This window comes from Penicillium arizonense (genome assembly GCF_001773325.1).
Source record: "Penicillium arizonense strain CBS 141311 chromosome Unknown PENARI_contig094, whole genome shotgun sequence".
Classification (NCBI taxonomy): Eukaryota; Fungi; Ascomycota; class Eurotiomycetes; order Eurotiales; family Aspergillaceae; genus Penicillium; species Penicillium arizonense.
In genome coordinates this window covers 1-19,179 of record NW_019173371.1, presented here as the reverse complement: position 1 = coordinate 19,179, position 19,179 = coordinate 1, and the positions used below count along the sequence as shown (strand labels likewise).

The following is a 19,179-nucleotide window of genomic DNA, read 5'->3' as shown; positions in this document are numbered from 1 at the left end:
CTGAGAAGAGGAAGGACACCTACTGAAATTTTTCAGCCTAACTTGCCACAGGACCTCTAGCCGTCGCACCGTGTTCCTCCGGCTTCGGCTTTTTTGAACGAGATGTCGTATGAACGGCAACGCACGGAAGAGTCCAATATCTTCAAGTACGAAGACGACGGTCCCGTACTGGCCCAGGTGAGGTGGGTGCCCGTAGGGACCCAGCACGCACACCGGAAAATGAATCGTCGAGTGTGCACGATCCGCAGCTTGTGCGATCCTTCCGGTCACGCCCAGTCCAGGCCGGGCCACTATGCGTAACACATGAGTTGTCGATGCTCCTGGGGTGTTTTGCACTGTACCCACCGAAGCCACGTAGAATGCGGGAAGCTGCAAGCAGGACCTTACTCCCAGGCGTGGCATCCAGAGCTGTACATACTGCCCCGGTTGAAGTTCGTTGGTCGGTGGGAGAGAATAAAAGTGGCTTAATTTTAGTAGATGGCTGCATAATAAATGGAAGTACCTCGAAATTGATGGTAACCATGGTATTTGGACGGTGCTGTAGTGAATGATGCTGGCAGGAATACTGCCGGCAGAAAAAAAGTCGACGCCTGAGGGTCCTGCCGGGGGGTGTCTGTATTAGTCCCCTTATTATATGGTTCTTCTGTCATTCTTTGGGCATTTTTCTTGGATCCATCTCGCTGTCTCAGATGCAATCATCGCAGGTGGCTTTAATCTTGTCTCTACATCTCTCTACAACCTCAACCTCAATCTCCAATCCCGTCGACTCACCTCCTCCCTCCACCTCCATGGCTCCACCTCACCGTCGCGGACCTTGGGTCCCCGAAGAAGATCAGTTGCTTTTGCAACTGGTTCGCGAACAGGGCCCCAAAAGCTGGGCCCGCATCTCTCAGCACATGCACAACCGCTCGCCCAAGCAATGTCGTGAACGCTTCCACCAGAGCCTTAACCCTTCGCTCAACCGTGAATCTATCTCTTCCGACGAGGGGCTGATGATCGAAAGCATGGTTAATGAGATGGGCAAGCGCTGGGCGAAGATTGCCCGTCGTGTGGGCAACCGCAGCGACAACGCCGTCAAGAACTGGTGGAACGGCAGCATGAACCGCAAACGCCGCGGTCTTTCGACACCAACCGCCTCTCGCACCTTCAGCCGCCGCATCGAGGTACCGTATGCCCGCCACTCCGTCGTGAGCCCCTCCCCGCTTTGGGCCGACTTGCCTGTCGAACCCGAGGACTTTTCCCAGTCGCACCGCGAATCGATATTTACCACCCACCAAGCTTCTCCAATGTTTACTCTGCCTTCTATCAACCCCTTTATCGAAACATCCTCGACTTCCCCGACCTTCTCAGAGGTCTCCAGTGCCCACTCTATCCACCCACCCTCCTTGGTCTCTGACTACAACTCCGTCTGCCCCTCTCCACCCCGCACTCTCCCATCACCGCAGATGCTTCCTCTACCCGCGGTCTCACAGTACGAGACCCCGCGCCCGAGTACATCCACGCAGGTGTTGGAAGGTCCCTCAAGCTATCCGGCTCGCTCTTTCGAGACCCTCTGCGAGATTACCTCGAAGCTGTGGTGGATGAAGCACCAGCCTACCCTGGCCTCATGGCCCCATCCGGCAGACGCACCCAAGCTGTGGTCAAAGCCCGAGCCCGAGCCCACCCGCGATACGCGGATGACAGTGCACAATCTGCTCAACTAAAGAGTGGGCTGGTACGATGATTGTACGACTTCCCCTTTTTTTACTTTTACAGGATCGAAAGCTTACAATAGTTCCGGAAAATCGATGTCACCGCCTACTCTTTCATTGTTTCCCGAACCTTAATGCCAAGAAACACTAAACTACGTTTAAAATAAAATAATATCCCCGAACTACTGATACCGGTCGCGTCAATGGACCGGACACAGAAAATCGAAAAGAAGTTCAGAGGCCAAAGACCCTGCAAAAATAGCAGCTTGTCATTTACCAATCAAAAAGCAGTATCGGGTTAAATAGCGTTGGGATCAACGTTCTGGGAGCTTTCAGCTGAGGGATCCACGGAATTAGCGTCTAACAACCAATACCACCCCCTAAAGTTGTCGCGCTCAGGCCAGGTCTTGGATCTTCCGGGCGACATATGAAGACTCCGCATCCGATCACAGATTTCCGTCCGCAATCACGAATCTATATAGCGTATCCCAACATTCCAAAAGTGGTGTACTGCTTTTCTGAGGGAACTCGTCTAGGGCCTGCCCTAATGTATTGAGAAAACAGGCGAGTCATCGCATTGCTTGACCAAGGAGTACCAGAATACATTGAACATGACTACAATTTCCGTGGTGGGGGAGGGTGCTTTATTAACTGCCTTGCCTTAGATTTTCTCCTCCCGTACCTTTGGAACGACAGTTGCGGGCTGTGGTCAACACTACAAGGCTTTTCGTCAGTTTTACGCTACCCTGAACAGGCTGTGCTGTTGTGGAACCACTACCTATTGCACCAATGAAGGGGGGTTTGGATGGGATATTGAACGGCTTGACAACATTCGCGAGCGAAGCTCGGGAACTAAACTTGAGGTAGAGCTTTCAATAGTTAGACTATATGCCTACCAATTGCATTTGCATCGCAGAGTCTTCGTCCATGGATGTGATTTACCGCAATGACCACTAAGTCTGTTCATAGTAGTAGATGTTCATTTGTTTGAGACTGCCAAAAAAGATGGATGGGTATTGTTGGTTAATTACCAAGGCACACGCCGATCGAAGCTGTCAAAAAGTGGTTGGCAAAACAAATCGTCATAAGAGCGGCACCCCATAACCAGAGCTACTATAACCACCACGAGGACAACCTCCTTCACCCAGTAACCACTGGAATGTTGATCTTGATTTGACTTGGCCTGACTTATCTAACGTTGCTCATACAATGCTTTGTTCTGCTGACGCTGGTCTTACGGTTGCTAGTTTACAGCCTAACACTAATTTAACAGCTCATTTCGATATCTTTGCTAAGTCAGGCCACAATCGTTAGAAAAAAAGTGCTTTGGTAAATATATAGACGCTAGTACCCTTGTACAGACAACCGGTAAGTCCCTAACCGGGTATCAAGTTGCAATTAACATCGATCCTAATCGTCTCCTTCCATACTTCCGGGTTTGTCATAATACAACCAGACTGAGCCATGATACCGATCACTCCAGAACGGACAGCAAAACAAAGGTGTCTCTTAGAATCCCCAGACGGCAGTTACCACCAGAGCGATTGTCACCCAGTACCCGCTCGCGTGGAATACCGTCGCAAGAGGCCCCGGCGCCGAGGATGTCGAAATCTTGCTTCCATCGGCTGCTGTAGTGCCATTGGGCAAGGTGCCATTGATGTATATGGTGTTGGTGCCGTTCTCTTTCACTACGCGCACTACGCTGGAGTTCTTGGGCACGGTGCCGCTGAAAAGGGACTCGTAGTAGGTGCTGCTGTTGTTGTTGTCGCAGCCACACTCTGAGTATTCTTGGCACACGCAGATTATGGGCAGTGACTCGTTCAAGTGAGCATTCTGATTGTAGTAGTGATAGGGGTGGCTGTAGGGGTAGGCGTAGGCGTTGTACAACCAGATACCGGGGAAGAAGCCCAGGGCCGCTCCTCCCAGCACATAGGGGGCGATGCCGCCAGCGGACCGGGAGCCAGATTTATAGGGAGTGCGCGAGCCGCCGGCATAGTAGCTGCCTCCGCCGTAGGATGCTCGAGCGCCAGACCCGGAACTGGTGGTGCCACCGACGTTGCTCGACGAGCCACTGCGCCCGCTTCCACTGCTGCCGCTAGAGCCGCTACTTGAACCAGAAGAGCCAGAGCTGGACGAGCCAGTGCGGCCGCCACTACCTCCTCCACTGCCTCCTCCACTGCCTCCTCCATTGCTACTTCCGCCTCGGCCTCCGCCACCCCCGCCACGGCGTTTCGCTAGATCCATAAAGTTCAGTTTTTCGACCGTATCTCTGGGGTCCACACTTCGTTCAACTAGATCGGTGAACTTAGTCAGGGGAAAGGTTAGGGACGCGGCCCGGGCGAAGAATAGAAGGAGCGCTGTCGCCAGCGAGAACTTCATGGTGGGCTACAGGTGGCGGTATGAATTTTGTTGCTATGAGTTCATATGTTCGTGTTAATTTACAAGACATCGATAGAGGTGAGAAGATGTAGTGGTGAAATAGAGGTTGACAAGCTGGTAGTCCTGGGGAAAGAGGTAACCCTAGAAGATGACGAAATGGTGATGCCAAAATCTAGTGCCAGGTAAAATGGATTTCGGACCATTAAATCTGGAAGCCAACCGAGGGGACCCGTAGTTCAAGCATTATGAACTCGCGTTCGAGTGATGGATCTATTGTGATGAAGTTCAAGTTACCAACCCATGGGGCTACTCCGCTGAATGAATTACCTGTGACGAACTGACTGCATAAGCTGTTTATCGCCACTGTTATATCAAAGATCGGTAGCTTGTAATGTTGTTTGTATGCTGCAGTTCCGAAGCTACCGGGCGTTCAGCTGTTACCCTCTTAACCAACCAGAATGCGGCCGGTCATACTGTGTATCAAGCTCACCTCGGATGCATGACTTTGCTACTATCGTTACGTTTTGAGGCTAGGTAGATAACGTCACTGTTCCTTATATTGAGTCTGCCTTCTAGGATCGTTCTTGTCGAGCCCACTGCCTCCATCATTTGGCCAGGCCAGCCAGTTAATTCTTTGTCATGATTTTCACTGTCCGCAACGGTTCTTTTTGCCCATGGGCGGCATATAAACTAGTCTAGGAGTTACGCCCGAACGTCCGTTGCACGAAGGGTTTCTTCACAGAGCAGTGGACGGACGTCACCATAGCAGTGTGACATGGAGTTTCGGCTTTCCAGGCTCACTCTAGAGTTAGACATGTATATTGACATACCAGTTTCGACGTTCACTCTCAGAAATAGCAATACCTCATGGACTACCTGCAGCTCCACATCCCATGTGACCTACAGTCACTATAGCGTCACAGTAGCGTCACACTCGCATCACAGTAAAACTTCAAAGAGGTCTACTTGTTGTACATAGTAGCGTCCTAGGACTTAGGCTTGCACACAACCACCAGGAGATACTTTTTGCAACGTTCGTTTCAGCACTTTAGCTCCTGTTACTTTCGCATAGCAAGTGAAAGGGTGACCGTCAAGAATTTAGGTAACCATTCAGTAGTCCTTGAAATGTGCGGTGCATTTCAGGTCACAGGGACATCATTTTCTTCGTGAGTTGTTGCCATACCAAGCATAATAGACAGAAGCCCAGGACAGGCCTGAACTGACCAACTACTGACAGTTCATCAGTTTTAACACCCTATTTAGCCCCACATATTTACCGCCTTTCTCAAATGCCTATACCGCCTACTAAGGGATTTTTTTATCTTATCTCGCGTTCGTCGTGTTTCTGGTATCTTTTATTACACCTTCTGAAAATTATGTCTAGCCTTGTTGGGGGAATTACAAATAGACTGGCGTACTTTTAATATGCCGAATTAAACACGATCCTTGATTGGCAGAATACTATAGAACCAAAGGGGTGTGGGGCTGGGTTTAAAACTTATAAACAGTCACTGTACATTGAAGATTCGTCAAATACAAGCATAATATAATGTAAGACAACAGGTTAACATCTTGCTTTGCAGGTTGTAACGGGTACACGTTTGGGCCTTTGGCGGGTGGGGGCGGGTCTGCCGTCTACAGGTCTTAGACGGCAGTCCCATGGGCGGGTTTTTGGGGAGTTAGGGTCTTGGGCGAGTTTTGGCGAGGCCCATTTCCAACCTTGACGGGGCATCCTTGGCGACTTCGATACTGCAGATAGCCATAGGAACCGCTGGCGATCAATACAATGACAACGATATGGCATGCTCGCGAATTGTTAGTCTTCATTTCCATGAATAGCTGCCGGATAATACTCACTGGCCATTAACTTGCTCATTCCTCCTGCAGCTTCCCAAGTATTACCCGCTCTGCGCAGCACCATCTTGAGAGTGCCAATGAAGAAGTTGACCGCTGCCATAGGGAGCCCGGAGGTCATGGCAAACACGTCGTTGAAGACGGAGCATATGACCTGGGACAGAAAGACGAGCGGGTCTCTGAGAGGAGTGATGATGGACGACATTGTCGTAGTCTGTAATTTTTTGCTTGTAATAGGAATGATATTGTTGCGTAGTTGCAGGGAGAGGCAAATGCGCATGGGCATGGATGGATAGATATTAACCAGGTCTCAATACTAGAAGGATGCTGCTGTCGATGACGACGTGCGTACCAACTTTCGTTGAGGTTCGTACCCAGTACAGAGTAATGCTAGGCGGGACTGGTGTTCCTGCTTTCGCTATGTTTGCCGCTGTGACGGTCACCGGGCTCGGTGATAGCCGATGACGTGTTACCCGCGCCAGGCAAGTAATTGAAAATCAAAGGCGTTCTTAATTCTCCTAGAGTTGCCATACAAGATACTAATAACTTCACAAAATCATATGAAACTTTAGCCCTCTAAAATCGCTTAAAAGAAGACCAATCGCGCGACTTCAACACTGTATCCCAACATGATTATGGTAGGAAAGCGATGTACTGCTGTTATCATTAGAACAATACAAAGCTTTGCTAAAATATGTAGGAAGACACAGATCTGTAGCATTTTTACAGTTACTTTGTTGATCCAACCAGTCTATACCAAGGAAGAAGACCAGCTTCCTATTGATGCTATCAATGCAATGACCGGTGATTGCCAATGCCTGCAACGCGATGAAGCCCTTCATGGGGGCGAATCCCCTATACCCATCCTTTGGCGAACATGAGACACCCTTACCCTCTTTCCGAGTTTCCTTCCGCCTTACATGTATATCAACCAGACAGCTGGTCATATCCATGGCAAGACAAACTCCAGCGACATTTCGGAAGTTATGGGTGTGAGATTCTCAGCAACCAAGTTGTATAATCGCATGCTTATGTATCGCAGCATGAAAATATTTCCAACCTCCCCCCCTTCACTGTCCCTTTTGTCAAAGATAAACAACGCTATCATTGTCGATATGATGGCCTCACACTAGGGCCCCCCAGCTCACCACGGCATGATGCATTTGCTAAATTTGATACTCTAAGCCTAGTCACGAAATAGTCATCCTATACTGATTTGAGCATGTCTTAGACGTTGGATTGAATAGATTGAATGTTTGGCTGATGGCCCCTTGATCGGTACTATGTTTTGTTTTTTTTTGAGTGAAATTCCGTCACACGGTATGTACGGTATTGTACTGAGGGCAGATATTTGACCACACAGCCATAGTAAATTACGGCAAGCGACAAACGTGGAAATTTAAACCCGATAAAGGTATGTTCGAAACACGTATGTTTCAGTCATAAACCATTTCTTCATATGTTCGGTTGCGCGTTAGATTATTATGGATTCTATTTGTTCAAAACTCGTGTAATAGTACTATACACGGAAGTTTCTATCTTGCTTCAATTCATTCTAGAATAGCTATAAGCTCGTGGAGAAGATGGGTTGTTCAATCATATGGTTGTGAGTAATAAATGGCTGTATTGTCTTGGCCTGCCCAAGCGATTTGATGAATTGAAGGGACTTCGTCGTATAGACGTTCAAAGAGATAGGGAAATTTCGATCACTTACGCAGGTCCATTGATATTGAACGTACCAACAATTATGACTGGGGCACGTAACTAATGAATTGAGAGTGATGAATTGAGAGTGATGAATTGAGAGTGATGAATTGAGAGTGATGAATTGAGAGTGATGAATTGAGAGTGATGAATTGAGAGTGATGAATTGAGAGTGATGAATTGAGAGTGATGAATTGAGAGTGATGAATTGAAAGTGATGAATTGAGAGTGATGAATTGAGAGTGATGAATTGAGGGAGAGTGATGAATTAGAGAGTGTGGTAGGTTGGAAGAGATTAGTTATTTGGGAACTAGCGGTGGGTTACAGTAACGAATACGTATCTTCAAAGGCCCTTATATCTGCTATTCGAAAATGACAAACACGCCATTCATCAACTAGCTACATGTACAGTAGTACTTTATATGGTGAAAATGTTTCTGATCCATCTTGTACAGTAGTGCGCTGCCTAATCACTACCGGCATTATTCTGGCAATAATGACAACGACAACACCTCGCTCCCCTCCACTGAAAAAGACCCCGACGAACCTCCACCAGTCGTCAGTGAGTTTTGCTATGATCTAGTTACATTGCAATGCATCTCAGGACGGTCACATGCTGCGCTCAACAATGATTTCTCCTCGGACTTCCACATCGCTTCAATACAGGAGCCACCCCAGCTGGTGATCCAGGTGGGTGGAGCTGATGTGTGTGGTACATCGATACTCCACCAAAGTCTGAATGCCTGGTGCATCGGACAATGGGTCTGGATTTCTTAGTCCAGATCCTGGGAGAGATGGAGGTTACTCATTTCACGGGGGAGCAACAAACCATACGATCACTTAGTCTATGTGGACGAGTCCGGATGCGATAAACGAATTGGGTTTCGACGGACCGGTTGGTCTCCGGTGGGCGCGACACCTTTGCAGGTATCCAAACTCCATCGCGACCAGCAATGCCAAATTCTTCCTGCATATGCCCAAGATGGTGTTGTTTTCTCTCGAGCATTCAAAGGCTCGACTGATGCAGCTGAATTTGAGGACTTCATTGAGCAGCTTGTCAAACATTGCGGAAAGTGGCCTGAATCAAAGTCCATTATAGTCATGGATAATGCATCTTTTCATCATTCTGAGCGAATTAAAGAGATATGTGCTAGTGCAGGAGTAAAACTGGTTTACCTGCCACCTTATTCACCCGATTTGAATCCCATCGAGGAATTTGTTTTTTCTGAATTGAAGGCTTTCATTAGGCGGAGTTGGCGACGATATGAACAAAGCCCGGACCAAGGGTTCGCAACTCAGTGAGGTCGTGAATGGCAACCGTCGTGAATTGAATGTGCTCAACGTCGACTTATGCGGTACAGAAGACGGTTCGCCTGCTGCTTGGATACAGGTGAACCACACGGGACTGGTCACTTTTTCCAATAAAAATTGGAATCAAGCGTCCTGTGTACTCAATGATGGATTAAAGTCTGGCAGCCGGTGTATTGCAATTAAGAAATTGGATAAAACGAACTCGCCTTCCTACTCATCTACCAGCACTCCATCTACCAGAACTTCATCTACCGCCACTTCATCTACCACCACGTCGAAAATCACGACCACTAGTATTATTTGGGTCACAGTATAACTATTCTACAAGATGGATCGAAAGCAAATTCACCACTTTGCGCTCTTTTCTTGAACACTATTTCGAAGCGCATTAATCCATATTCGTTCTAGCGTGTTTCGAAGTTGCGAAATGTATTGTAAAGGCTTATCACAAGGTGCCTCACCGCATAAACTAGATGAAACAGCCATACAATCGACTCGCCCCTTTCTTAGTAGGCGGTGGCAATTTCCGACATTGAAGCTTAGTAACCCGATGCACCTACACCGCTTGCTTTATAATAAGAGTCATGTTGTTCGCCGCTCCCAAATCTAGTGGCGAAAAGCATAACTTACGACTGAATTCCAAACAAGCTTTCCCTCTAACCAGCGAACTAAGCGCAAATTTCAAAAGCTGATGGAAAGTGAAGGAGATCTAACTAAGTGGCTCTCCGACGAGAGCTCAGCACAAGCATCAGCTGTAAAGGTTTTTCGATACTACTTGACCGTCGAGGAAGCAACCCGAATTATTCAACAATTTCGATCTGAATATTGGCATGATAATCGTCAGGTACTGTGGAGCGGTATGCTGCGTGAAAATGCTCAAAACTGGGCCGATGAGCATGAAATGCAGACTCTGACCACAGCCATGGGTCCGCTGATGATGCCAGAGCATCCGCTTTGTCTCAAATCCAAAAAAGCTCCGCATGCGTGGAGTCAATATATACATGGTGCCTCGGCTATATTTGCTTGGCAAATTGCCAGAGGCGAAAGTGTTACAGTCTTGACGCCTCCTCCCCCAGACCGCTTTAATCCATCGGGATTTACATATTACCAAGTAATAGAACAACCTATTATCAAGGGAGCTGTCGGGGACGACTCCGTGTGCCACATTGATGCGGTCCATCCAACGGTGAAAAGAGCGAAGGATTTCTCTTACCAGTTATGGCCGGATGATAACAAGTCGACCTGGATCAAGCGGTTTGGGTTGCAAACCGGGCCTAGATATTGGCGGGCCACAGGCCAACGTGAAGAAAAGCTACAACTTAAAAGTATGATGGATTTGCACGATGGCCCGTCACATTCTGCAATCACAGCAAAACGGTCGCCTATCAAAAAGGTAAGCCCCAAAGGGTTTGCTGATAGTTCAGTCATTATCTTTGAAACCAGAGGACAAAACCATCTTGCTTGTAATTGTCAGGATGTCTCTATCTTGAACGGGAACGGTATCCAGCTTTACCTTTGTACTGTTTCAACCCTCCTTCAAAACTCATCATCTTGTTTTGCTGAAAGCTTCGTTTCTTTCATCCCGGCATGCGGATTGTAACGGAAGCAGTCTGCGAAATGGGGGTTGAGCATCTTATCCTAATACTTCTCCAGCTCAACTATAATGGAAAGGCCACTGGGGGAATTCAGGGAATAGACAAAGCTAAGAAAGCGAATCCAGGAAAAGCCAAAGACAAAACCGTCCGAAAAGATAGCCAAAGCCGAGAAGAAAGTGAAAGCCGGGAAGAAAGCCAAAGCCGAGAAGAAAGCCAAAGCCGAGAAGAAAGCCAAAGCCGAGAAGAAAGCCAAAGCCGAGAAGAAAGCCAAATCCGAGAAGAAAGCCAAATCCGAGAAGAAAGCCAAAGCCAAGAAGAAAGTCAAAGCCGATAAGAAAAGAATGACTAAAACCAAAATATAATAACGCTTTTTCAAATTGCGGCACGTCTGATCCTTGCTTTATAATGTAGCTCTAGAAGCACCTGGTTACATGAACCGGTACCCAGGCTATTGTTCACCTCGATTATGAACAAGTCTTGATTCCCAAGAAGTGAGAATGCCAAGAAAATATCAGATCGCTGGAGATCCGTGAACAAGATAATTGACGGCGTCTTGATCTGTCGGCAGGTTTCGAATCTCTTGAATCAACGACGATATCTCCTCCGGCGTTCCAGAACGCAGTTTGGCAGCCGTTCGGCTAAGGGCGACACGGAAGTTTAACAGCTCGGCGGTATGAGCTTTACGTCTCCGGTCACGGGCTGGATCATACAAGCATTGGCGACTTTCAGTCATACATGTCGTGCAAGGGTTCGTACCAGAGCACTGCACCGGGTTAGCTCCGTCGTCGAATGGAGAAACGACATTTCTAACCTTAGACTTTCTTTTCTGACACTCGGTACAGGCCAGAGAAACTCGCCGATGTTTTGTCAACAAGTCCGTTTCCAGATACCGCATGCTCCATCCCTTTTCCCTAGGCAGGAGCTCGCGCAGAGGATTGTTCTTCGACATTGCGGGATTATATGAGTGGCAGGCGCTTTGCGGAGAGAGAAGCTTGGATACGAGAGTGGGCTTCGAGAATGAGAAATTCGGGAGAATCAGTGAGATCCAGGGATTCAGAATTCATGATACTCAGCCAGGTTTATTTATTTTCCTTTCATATCCTTGCTCGCAGTTCTCTTTGTTTGCTACATGATTTTCTGTTTAGTAGCAAACAAAGAGAACTGCCAGGAGACCCACTTCCGGCGAACATTCCGTAATCCGATTGGCAAATTGCCCATCAAACGGAATGTTCGGCTCTCATTGGCTACATGACTTCCCACAGCCCCGCATCATACTGAGCTGGGTCTGCTAAACGTGACACGAATTTATGAAGCAACTTGGCTGGTGTAACCGTTTTCATCTCTATTCTGAAGCAGAAAGTTTGGTCTTAAACATTCAGAAACACCAAAACAGCGCGACTACCATCCATCGAAGAACTTAAAATCAATAACAATATTTTTCTTAATCCAGCATCCTCAGAAGGCCCGGCGAGCCCTTAGGATGCTCCATTATTTCTTTAGAATCCACGATTTCTAAAAAGAAGGGCTCAGGATGCTCCATGTTCCCATAAATTAAATGAGAAACAATTTTCTCAGCAGCGGTGCTAAATCGACGAAGCAGGCCGCCCTGCGACTCCTCAAGATCACCGGGGCGTATGTTTCTTTGACAGAGGCTATCAGGACCAAGACCACAACCCTAATGATGAGGACAATCCAATTCGTCCACCTCCAGCCAAGATATTGGAACACGAACCCTCCTATAATTGGGCCATATACAGGGCCGTTGGTGGGGCCAATAGACCAGAAGCCGAATGCTAAAGCACGACGATATCATTCACAGATGCGGGCGCTTACATGTAATGGGCTGGTGCTTCCAATTTTTGAGAACCAGCCTCACTTTTTGTACTGGAGCATGATCAGGCGTACGGACACGAGTTCTTGCTTCAACCGGATAGAAGCGCCTGCATAGCCATTACGATACTGGTTAGGCTCCAACAGGTTAATAGAACTTTGATTGATTGATTGATTGATTGATTGAACAACGTCAAGTACCATGTCATCTGTCGACGCAGGGTCGAGCTGCAGTATTCTCAAATCCTTAGATTCATGCAGTTTCCTCTTCAAACCAGTAATGCAAGGCTAGGCTAAGCGTGATCAGTTCCGGCCGCTTCCTGGCACTGTTAGGCTCCAGGACCTTCCCTAAAGAACAGTGGCTTCGTGCAAGGTCAACTCGTGGGAACCATCCAGACACCGCGCGCCCATTTCAAAGCACTCCAGGCAGATATCGAAATTAGCGCCCTGACAGATAGAACACAGGAGGTAGGCGCTCTCAGGAGGAAAGAATCTAGTGCATACATCGCACCACCTGTTAGACCCACCTATCGCCATCGAGCTAGCCTCCACAACTAAATCAAATCATCGTCGCAGATTTTGATGCCTCGCATTCGAGCAAATTGTATGACGTCCTTGAGGAGTTGTGTATTCCCACTTTTTTTGGCCCACCAGAGCAAGGTCTGACCAAAACCGTCTTCAAAATGAACGTAAGCGGCCTGAAAGCAAAGAAAATATGCAACAGCCATCTGATGCCCGTTTCTTACAGCCGCAAAAACTGGCGTTGAACCATACCGGTCCACGGTGTCAGCCACAGCCCCCCGGGCCAGTAGATATTGTATGACTTCTATCCAGCCATCCTCTGCCATTGTATGAATGTCGATATCATCTCCATGCTGGTACAAAAACTTGACAATTTCGAGATGGCCCAAATATGAAGCCGCACACAATGGAGTCCAACCATCCTTTGTGGTAGTGTGAATGTCGGCATCTGCTCCATGTTCATATAGAAGCTTAACGACTTCAAGATGGCCAAAAGTTGAGGCCGCATATAATGGAGTCCAGCCATGCTTTGTCCTGGTATGAATGTCCGTATCTGCACCGTGTTCGTACAGAAATTGAACCACTTCGAGATGGCCGTTCCCTGATGCTACAAAGATTGGAGTCCAGCCATCCTTGGTCGTGGTATGGATGTCAGCATCTGCTCCATGTTCGAATAGAAACTTGACCACATCGAGATGGCCTTTCTCGGATGCTACAAAGATTGGAGTCGCGCCATACTTTGTGGTGGTGTGCATGTCGACAGCTGCTCCGTGCTTGTACAGATATTTGACCACTTGCAGATGGCCCGAACTAGAAGCCGCATACAATGGACTCCTGCCATCATTTGTCGTGTAATGAATATCGGAATCTGCTCCATGTTCGTATAGAAACTGGACCACTTCTAGATGTCCCATGCCAGCTGCTGCCATGATTGGAGTGACGCCATCATCGGTCGTGGTGTGAATATCGGCAGCTGCGCCATGTTCGTATAGAAACTTGACCACTTCGAGATGTCCCATGCCAGCTGCTGCCATGATTGGAGCGACGCTATCATCAACCGTGGTATGAATATAGGCAGCTGCGCCGTGTTCGTATAGTTGAATTGAGCCTGCGATTCGTATTCTCGAGAGACCTCATCACATGGCTCTGCACCTCGTAGGTCTGATGTTGAGCGCACAGTGTATTGCGTGACCATAGTTGAACCATGTTTGAATTCGATCATCGCAATCGAGTTGGAGGCTGTACGCCAACTTCACTGACTGGCCATAAGGGGTCAAAAATGCCTTGCGGAATCGAAACAATGCAATTGATGCAATAAACCGGGCTGCCTCTGTGAGACGTTGACCACCGCTTCCTTCACCGCTCGACCATTCACCACAACAGTGATGTTTCACTACACACATTTCACCACATCAACACCAACAGTCACCAACACTCACCAACACTCACCAACACTCACCAACACTCACCAACTCTCACCAACTCTCACCAACTCTCACCAACACTCACCAACACTCACCAACACTCACCAACTCTCACCAACTCTCACCAACACTCACCAACACTCACCAACACTCACCAACATCACAACAAACATTCCATCAAAACAAGCATCCCAGTACAACAATCTCGTCTCTTTTTGCTCTACGCCAGAATGAGAGTGCCAATTCCATTACAGCGAAGGGACTATCGGACCGCAAACTACCAATGCAGAATAATTGGGGATACGTCCTTTGGTATCAAGGACACTTCAGTTGTAATTTATATTTTTGGCCATTAAATTTGGGATAATCTATCTAGGGCTCATTCTATCTATCCAATAATGATCCTTCGGAATACGAAACAGATGAGGAAGATGTTGGGCAGGTCTTTGCTTCTTCGAATACTCTTGAATACTCGAATACTGGTCCCCAGCACCACGGAGAGGTGCCTGCACATTGCTATGGAGCCATAGCAAGTCATTGGCGAGCCAAGTCTTGCATGACTGGGCGCATTTTTACAGTCACAGGGCTCATTGGCTGTGAGGGAGCACATTTTTACATACACAGGGCTCATTAGCTGTGAGGGAGCGCAAGTCTTACATCGCTGGACTCGTGGCAGCGACATCCGTGGTCACGGAAGCTCTGGAGTCCTTGGTTACGCAGCATCTCCCTGCGAGGATTGTTGTTCACGCAGACCTATCCTGGAATTTCGCACTTGGCTGATCACTGCTTATCTGACTATTTCCATATCGGCTTTAGCAGAGCAAGGGTCCACCTTCCGACTTCCCCGAAATTATTCCACCCTTAGCTTCCCTGCTCCACTATTGATCGAGTTCGGTTCGGGAGAAGCCTTCCGGGTGTTCCAGGCCATCCCGTGGCTTACAAACTGTAGCTTTGCTTCTTCAGATCATCAAGAGGAGGACAAAACCAGTATTACGCAGGCTTAGTCAAGACACATCGAGCGAAGGCACATGTTTTTCGGTAATCAGATCTCGTAAAGAGGTATTCGAAAACAGATTACCCTAGACACACTTGTTTTCTTTCTCAAAGACCCAGTAATGGGCCAGGTCTAAATCGCCAAGGTCTGAAAATACAATGAGGCCAATCATACATCTATGTTGCCTCCAAAAGGAAACAATGCCTAGTCGTATATAGCTTAGCGTTATCATAGTGGGGCTATGGGGCTATGAATGTGTATTTGAGGTAATCCACTAGACTGAAAACTCCGATTTTTAGGTGACGTTATATTGGGATCAACAGCCCGGGCTGGGGGCTAAAAAATCATAGCAAGAAGCTCCTTTTAAATCGCGTCGACTTGACTGTCAGTCAATATTTGAAAAGTTTGTTCTTCCGAAGACATCCCTCCGGTCGTTGCCATTGCAACCACAAGGACGAGTCGGGAGGAAGCCAAATTATTTGTGTTCTTGCCTCATTCTCCATCTTCTATCTGGCTTGCCATAATGCCAAATGCAACCAAGTCCAGTCGAAATTTGACTGATTTGTGTCGACCAGTTAAGAGACGACGTCTTCAACGTGAAATCGATACTATTCTTTCGGTGAGTCAGGCACTTCACCCTTAGTTCCCTCCTAGAAGACAAACTAACTCTGCTAGGAGTCCGATGGAACAATCGAGGACCACCAGCTTTGCGACCATTTGATCGACACCACTACAGATTCAAATAAAAGGCTCAGATCCGAACTCGCAGAAACCCGGGGGCAATTGGCAAGAGTTCAAAGAGACTACGATGAACTGGAATCTGATCACTCACAGTGTCCCTACTGGATTCAGAGGAACGAGTCTCTTGCTACGACTTTGGATGATCGTTGCGAGAAGCTCGAGAAAGAGAACGAAAGACTCCAAAATATTTGCGATGAGTTGACCTCTGAAATTCGACATCTTCGTACTCAAAACTACGATGAAGTCGACAATACGGATAGGGAGGGGCAGGATGATATTCAGTAACCATTTCATGAATGAAAGTCGAGTGATATTCGCAATTGGTTATTTTTCTTGGTCCGAGCTGCTCACCGGCTGAAGCTTTAGTTGAAAACTATGAGAGGTCAGATCGACCACAGAGGGGACGAGTACGTTGTGAAACGACTTCGTGCTCACTACAAGGATTAATAAGATTCTGTCCAACCATCGCCCCTTCTTCGCATGACCAAGCGTCTGGCAGTAACGAAGAATGCAAATATGGAGATGGCTATCACCAATTGCAGGACATCTTCGTTAGCTGACCGGCAAGGCCTTAGGATCGAAAGGTGATTGAAAGGCTCGTCACTCTTAGTGGAACGAAAACGATATGAGATCGTTGGTGTAGCAACCGAATGTGATATGCAGGCTACCCCCGGTTATATATTACTTTCCTCGTAGTGATACTTTGAGTATCGCGTTCCGCTTCTTAAGCGCGCTTAGGGTCACGCCAAGGCCTGTCATGACCGCCTAATATCCGTGGTCACAGCTATGCTGCTTTCATGGCGCGCAGCTCCGAAATCGGTTTGACGCTTCGACGGAGTCCCAAGACCACTTCTGCAATCTTGGTCGTGGAAGGACTGTAGAATCTACCCTGTGCTGCTTTTCCATATTATCCAACTATTTGGATCTACTGTTGGACATGTCGCCCACTTCCCCTCGCAACTCCCTCGGTAAATCCCTCAACCTTGGCAGTCCAGTAGGATGTGATCGGTTCCTAGGTAGGGATCCAGAGAGCCGCCGTGTTTAACTCACTGGTAAGATGCGGCCGATCTGGCCCACGTGACTACCTATTCCTACTGCCCAAAAGATTTAGGTGGAAAATCAAGAACGGGAGGCATTTTAAAGAGACTATCCACGAGCATAGGGAGCTGGTCAAGGGAAATGGGCAGGTAGCTCTTTACTTTCCAATCTTCGTAGTATGATCGACGATCCATGGCTCCAGCGTGGGGGCCAAAGTTAGAGAGGCCTGGCCAATCTTTAGGCGCTGACGGTGATCGAAACGGTCGGGATCTGCCGCAGCAGGGCCATATTCCGTACAACAATTTCAGAATTTGTGGAAAATAGCTAAAGGCATTGAGAAGCTCCTATCCGCACTACCCGATACGCCATACCGGCAGGAAGTAAAAGCGAATTCTTTGGGTTTGTCCATCGTTTGGTTGTACCCTGAGAAAGATACTTGGTCGCTAGTGGGTAGCCGGGGCAAATTCCGATATTCCCGATACGCCAAACCATCAACGGCCCGCGTGCCCGGAGATTGACTGGAATTATCTTGACCCTCTGGAGACTGTATATGGTTTCCGAGACCTACATCACTTGCTGCAATGGTAACATAGACCCTAGCGGTTTCCTAAGGATGTGGTCTTGCGCATTGGTGTACTGCATAGGGGCAGGTTAAATGAATTGAGCTGAGCAGTCCGGCTTCCTTTCTTTCGTTAACCTCTACGGTCAAGCGCTTGGGACGCGATTGTCTTTTCTTTTTCACCGAGGTAAATGATATATCAATCACGTCGCCTGTCCCTCTTTATCATACACGTTGAGTTTTTTTCAACATGCCCTCCTTGCTTTCACTTCCTCCAGAGATCGTCGCGCAGATATGTGGTTACCTCGCACTTAACGACCTACCTAGCGTTTATGAGCTGGCCCTAACAAGCAAACATTGCCACGCCACCGCTAGCAAATACCGGTTTCCCCATGTCAAACTTACTATCGTGACTGTGGATCCCAATCCGGGGACTCGGAGTTGAACACCAGGCTTTGGATTTTTGGACGACGCCAGCGGTCTTCCATAGCTGCATATTTTCATTCTTACGAAAATATTTTACTTTTACCTCAATCCAAGTTCAATTTCGACGAGGGGCCAGGGGAAATGATTTTACACACACATACTGTACCTCCAAGCGGGAAACTAAAAATAATACACCTCCTGGCTGAGTGACGAGTCGACAAATACAGTGATATTACTTGAAAGGTGGGATATCATGGCAGGTATCTAATAAAAATACAGTACGGTTACTGGCCTCCAATATTGTGGAAAAAGCAGATGGCATTAGACTTTGATGTTCGCGAAACATGAAGCAACTGACTTATGGTAGAGCTACCAAACTAAGGAAGGGGGAGGCTTGGAACAAAAATCAAAAGTCCACCACTCACTTGCGTCCTCACACAGCGAGTGAACTAAGACTTAAGAGACCGAAAATGACAACTTTAAGCGTAGGCAAACAATGACCGTTGACTGCCTTCATATCTAACAATCCATTGTAGAGCTCGGGAAGATCGACGAATCCGAAGAGGTCGCAGCGGTCGATGCCGCTGCCGCAACTGACACATGGCCGGATGTAGCGTCAGATGAAGTTGGCAGAGGTCTTGTGCTTGAAGTCGAGGTACATATACTGACACCGACGGTACAGGAGCTGCCCTTTTGAAGAGATTTATGGATTCTGCAGCTCGCTTCGTCTCCCTGGTCGTTGTGAAAGTAAAGCAGACCACTTTGATACACTTCAACCCACGCAGAATGTTGGTAAGAGCCACACAAATTGACTTTAACTGGGTTGGACTCGGATCTTGTATCATAGTGTTTTGTACTCAGATCTTGAAGCTGTTAGAAATGCTCTTCATCGTCAGTGGGTTTCTTACTGGAGCAGAAGGCGCCTTCAAGAGGTGCAAATGGCTCTGAGACACCAGTGCAGTTGAAATTTTCCGTGGAATACATGAAGCACTGGCCTTCATAGTCAATGATCTGAAGGGTCCCTCCGAGAGCCACTGAGATGGAAGTGAAAAAAGCCAGCAAAAGACTCATGTTCATACTGATCTTAGAGATGGACTATCAGAGTTCAGTT

At 47.7% G+C, this 19,179-nt stretch overlaps 9 protein-coding genes across 9 annotated transcripts; 4 read left to right on the top strand and 5 right to left on the bottom strand.

Moving 5' to 3' along the window:
• Positions 1-788: 788 nt before the first annotated feature.
• Positions 789-1,703, top strand: PENARI_c094G10088 (uncharacterized protein; the record flags this gene model as incomplete). Its single annotated transcript, XM_022637794.1, has 1 exon — positions 789-1,703. One exon carries the CDS (start codon positions 789-791, stop codon positions 1,701-1,703), a length of 915 nt encoding a protein of 304 aa, XP_022482356.1.
• Positions 1,704-3,200: 1,497 nt separating this feature from the next.
• PENARI_c094G08927 (uncharacterized protein) lies at positions 3,201-4,070 on the bottom strand (the record flags this gene model as incomplete). Its single annotated transcript, XM_022637792.1, has 1 exon — positions 3,201-4,070. The coding sequence occupies one exon, from the start codon at positions 4,068-4,070 to the stop codon at positions 3,201-3,203; it is 870 nt and encodes a 289-aa protein (XP_022482352.1).
• A 1,644-nt stretch (positions 4,071-5,714) lies between these two features.
• PENARI_c094G11392 (uncharacterized protein) lies at positions 5,715-6,129 on the bottom strand (the record flags this gene model as incomplete). The annotated part of the gene is made up of 2 exons (XM_022637796.1): positions 5,715-5,875; positions 5,928-6,129. 2 exons carry the CDS (start codon positions 6,127-6,129, stop codon positions 5,715-5,717), a joined length of 363 nt encoding a protein of 120 aa, XP_022482354.1.
• Positions 6,130-11,045: 4,916 nt separating this feature from the next.
• PENARI_c094G05795 (Zn(II)2Cys6 transcription factor domain-containing protein) lies at positions 11,046-11,483 on the bottom strand (the record flags this gene model as incomplete). Its single annotated transcript, XM_022637790.1, has 2 exons — positions 11,046-11,297; positions 11,346-11,483. The coding sequence occupies 2 exons, from the start codon at positions 11,481-11,483 to the stop codon at positions 11,046-11,048; spliced, it is 390 nt and encodes a 129-aa protein (XP_022482349.1).
• A 1,435-nt stretch (positions 11,484-12,918) lies between these two features.
• On the bottom strand, positions 12,919-13,920 carry PENARI_c094G09720 (ankyrin repeat domain-containing protein; the record flags this gene model as incomplete). Its single annotated transcript, XM_022637793.1, has 1 exon — positions 12,919-13,920. One exon carries the CDS (start codon positions 13,918-13,920, stop codon positions 12,919-12,921), a length of 1,002 nt encoding a protein of 333 aa, XP_022482350.1.
• A 351-nt stretch (positions 13,921-14,271) lies between these two features.
• On the top strand, positions 14,272-14,604 carry PENARI_c094G10811 (uncharacterized protein; the record flags this gene model as incomplete). The annotated part of the gene is made up of 2 exons (XM_022637795.1): positions 14,272-14,504; positions 14,565-14,604. The coding sequence occupies 2 exons, from the start codon at positions 14,272-14,274 to the stop codon at positions 14,602-14,604; spliced, it is 273 nt and encodes a 90-aa protein (XP_022482348.1).
• A 1,223-nt stretch (positions 14,605-15,827) lies between these two features.
• Positions 15,828-16,330, top strand: PENARI_c094G08359 (uncharacterized protein; the record flags this gene model as incomplete). The annotated part of the gene is made up of 2 exons (XM_022637791.1): positions 15,828-15,923; positions 15,980-16,330. The coding sequence occupies 2 exons, from the start codon at positions 15,828-15,830 to the stop codon at positions 16,328-16,330; spliced, it is 447 nt and encodes a 148-aa protein (XP_022482351.1).
• A 2,208-nt stretch (positions 16,331-18,538) lies between these two features.
• Positions 18,539-18,765, top strand: PENARI_c094G01954 (uncharacterized protein; the record flags this gene model as incomplete). Its single annotated transcript, XM_022637788.1, has 3 exons — positions 18,539-18,553; positions 18,607-18,723; positions 18,751-18,765. The coding sequence occupies 3 exons, from the start codon at positions 18,539-18,541 to the stop codon at positions 18,763-18,765; spliced, it is 147 nt and encodes a 48-aa protein (XP_022482355.1).
• A 176-nt stretch (positions 18,766-18,941) lies between these two features.
• On the bottom strand, positions 18,942-19,163 carry PENARI_c094G04363 (uncharacterized protein; the record flags this gene model as incomplete). Its single annotated transcript, XM_022637789.1, has 1 exon — positions 18,942-19,163. A coding segment is annotated over one exon (222 nt), but the record flags the coding sequence as incomplete, so codon positions are not given.
• Positions 19,164-19,179: the final 16 nt, after the last annotated feature.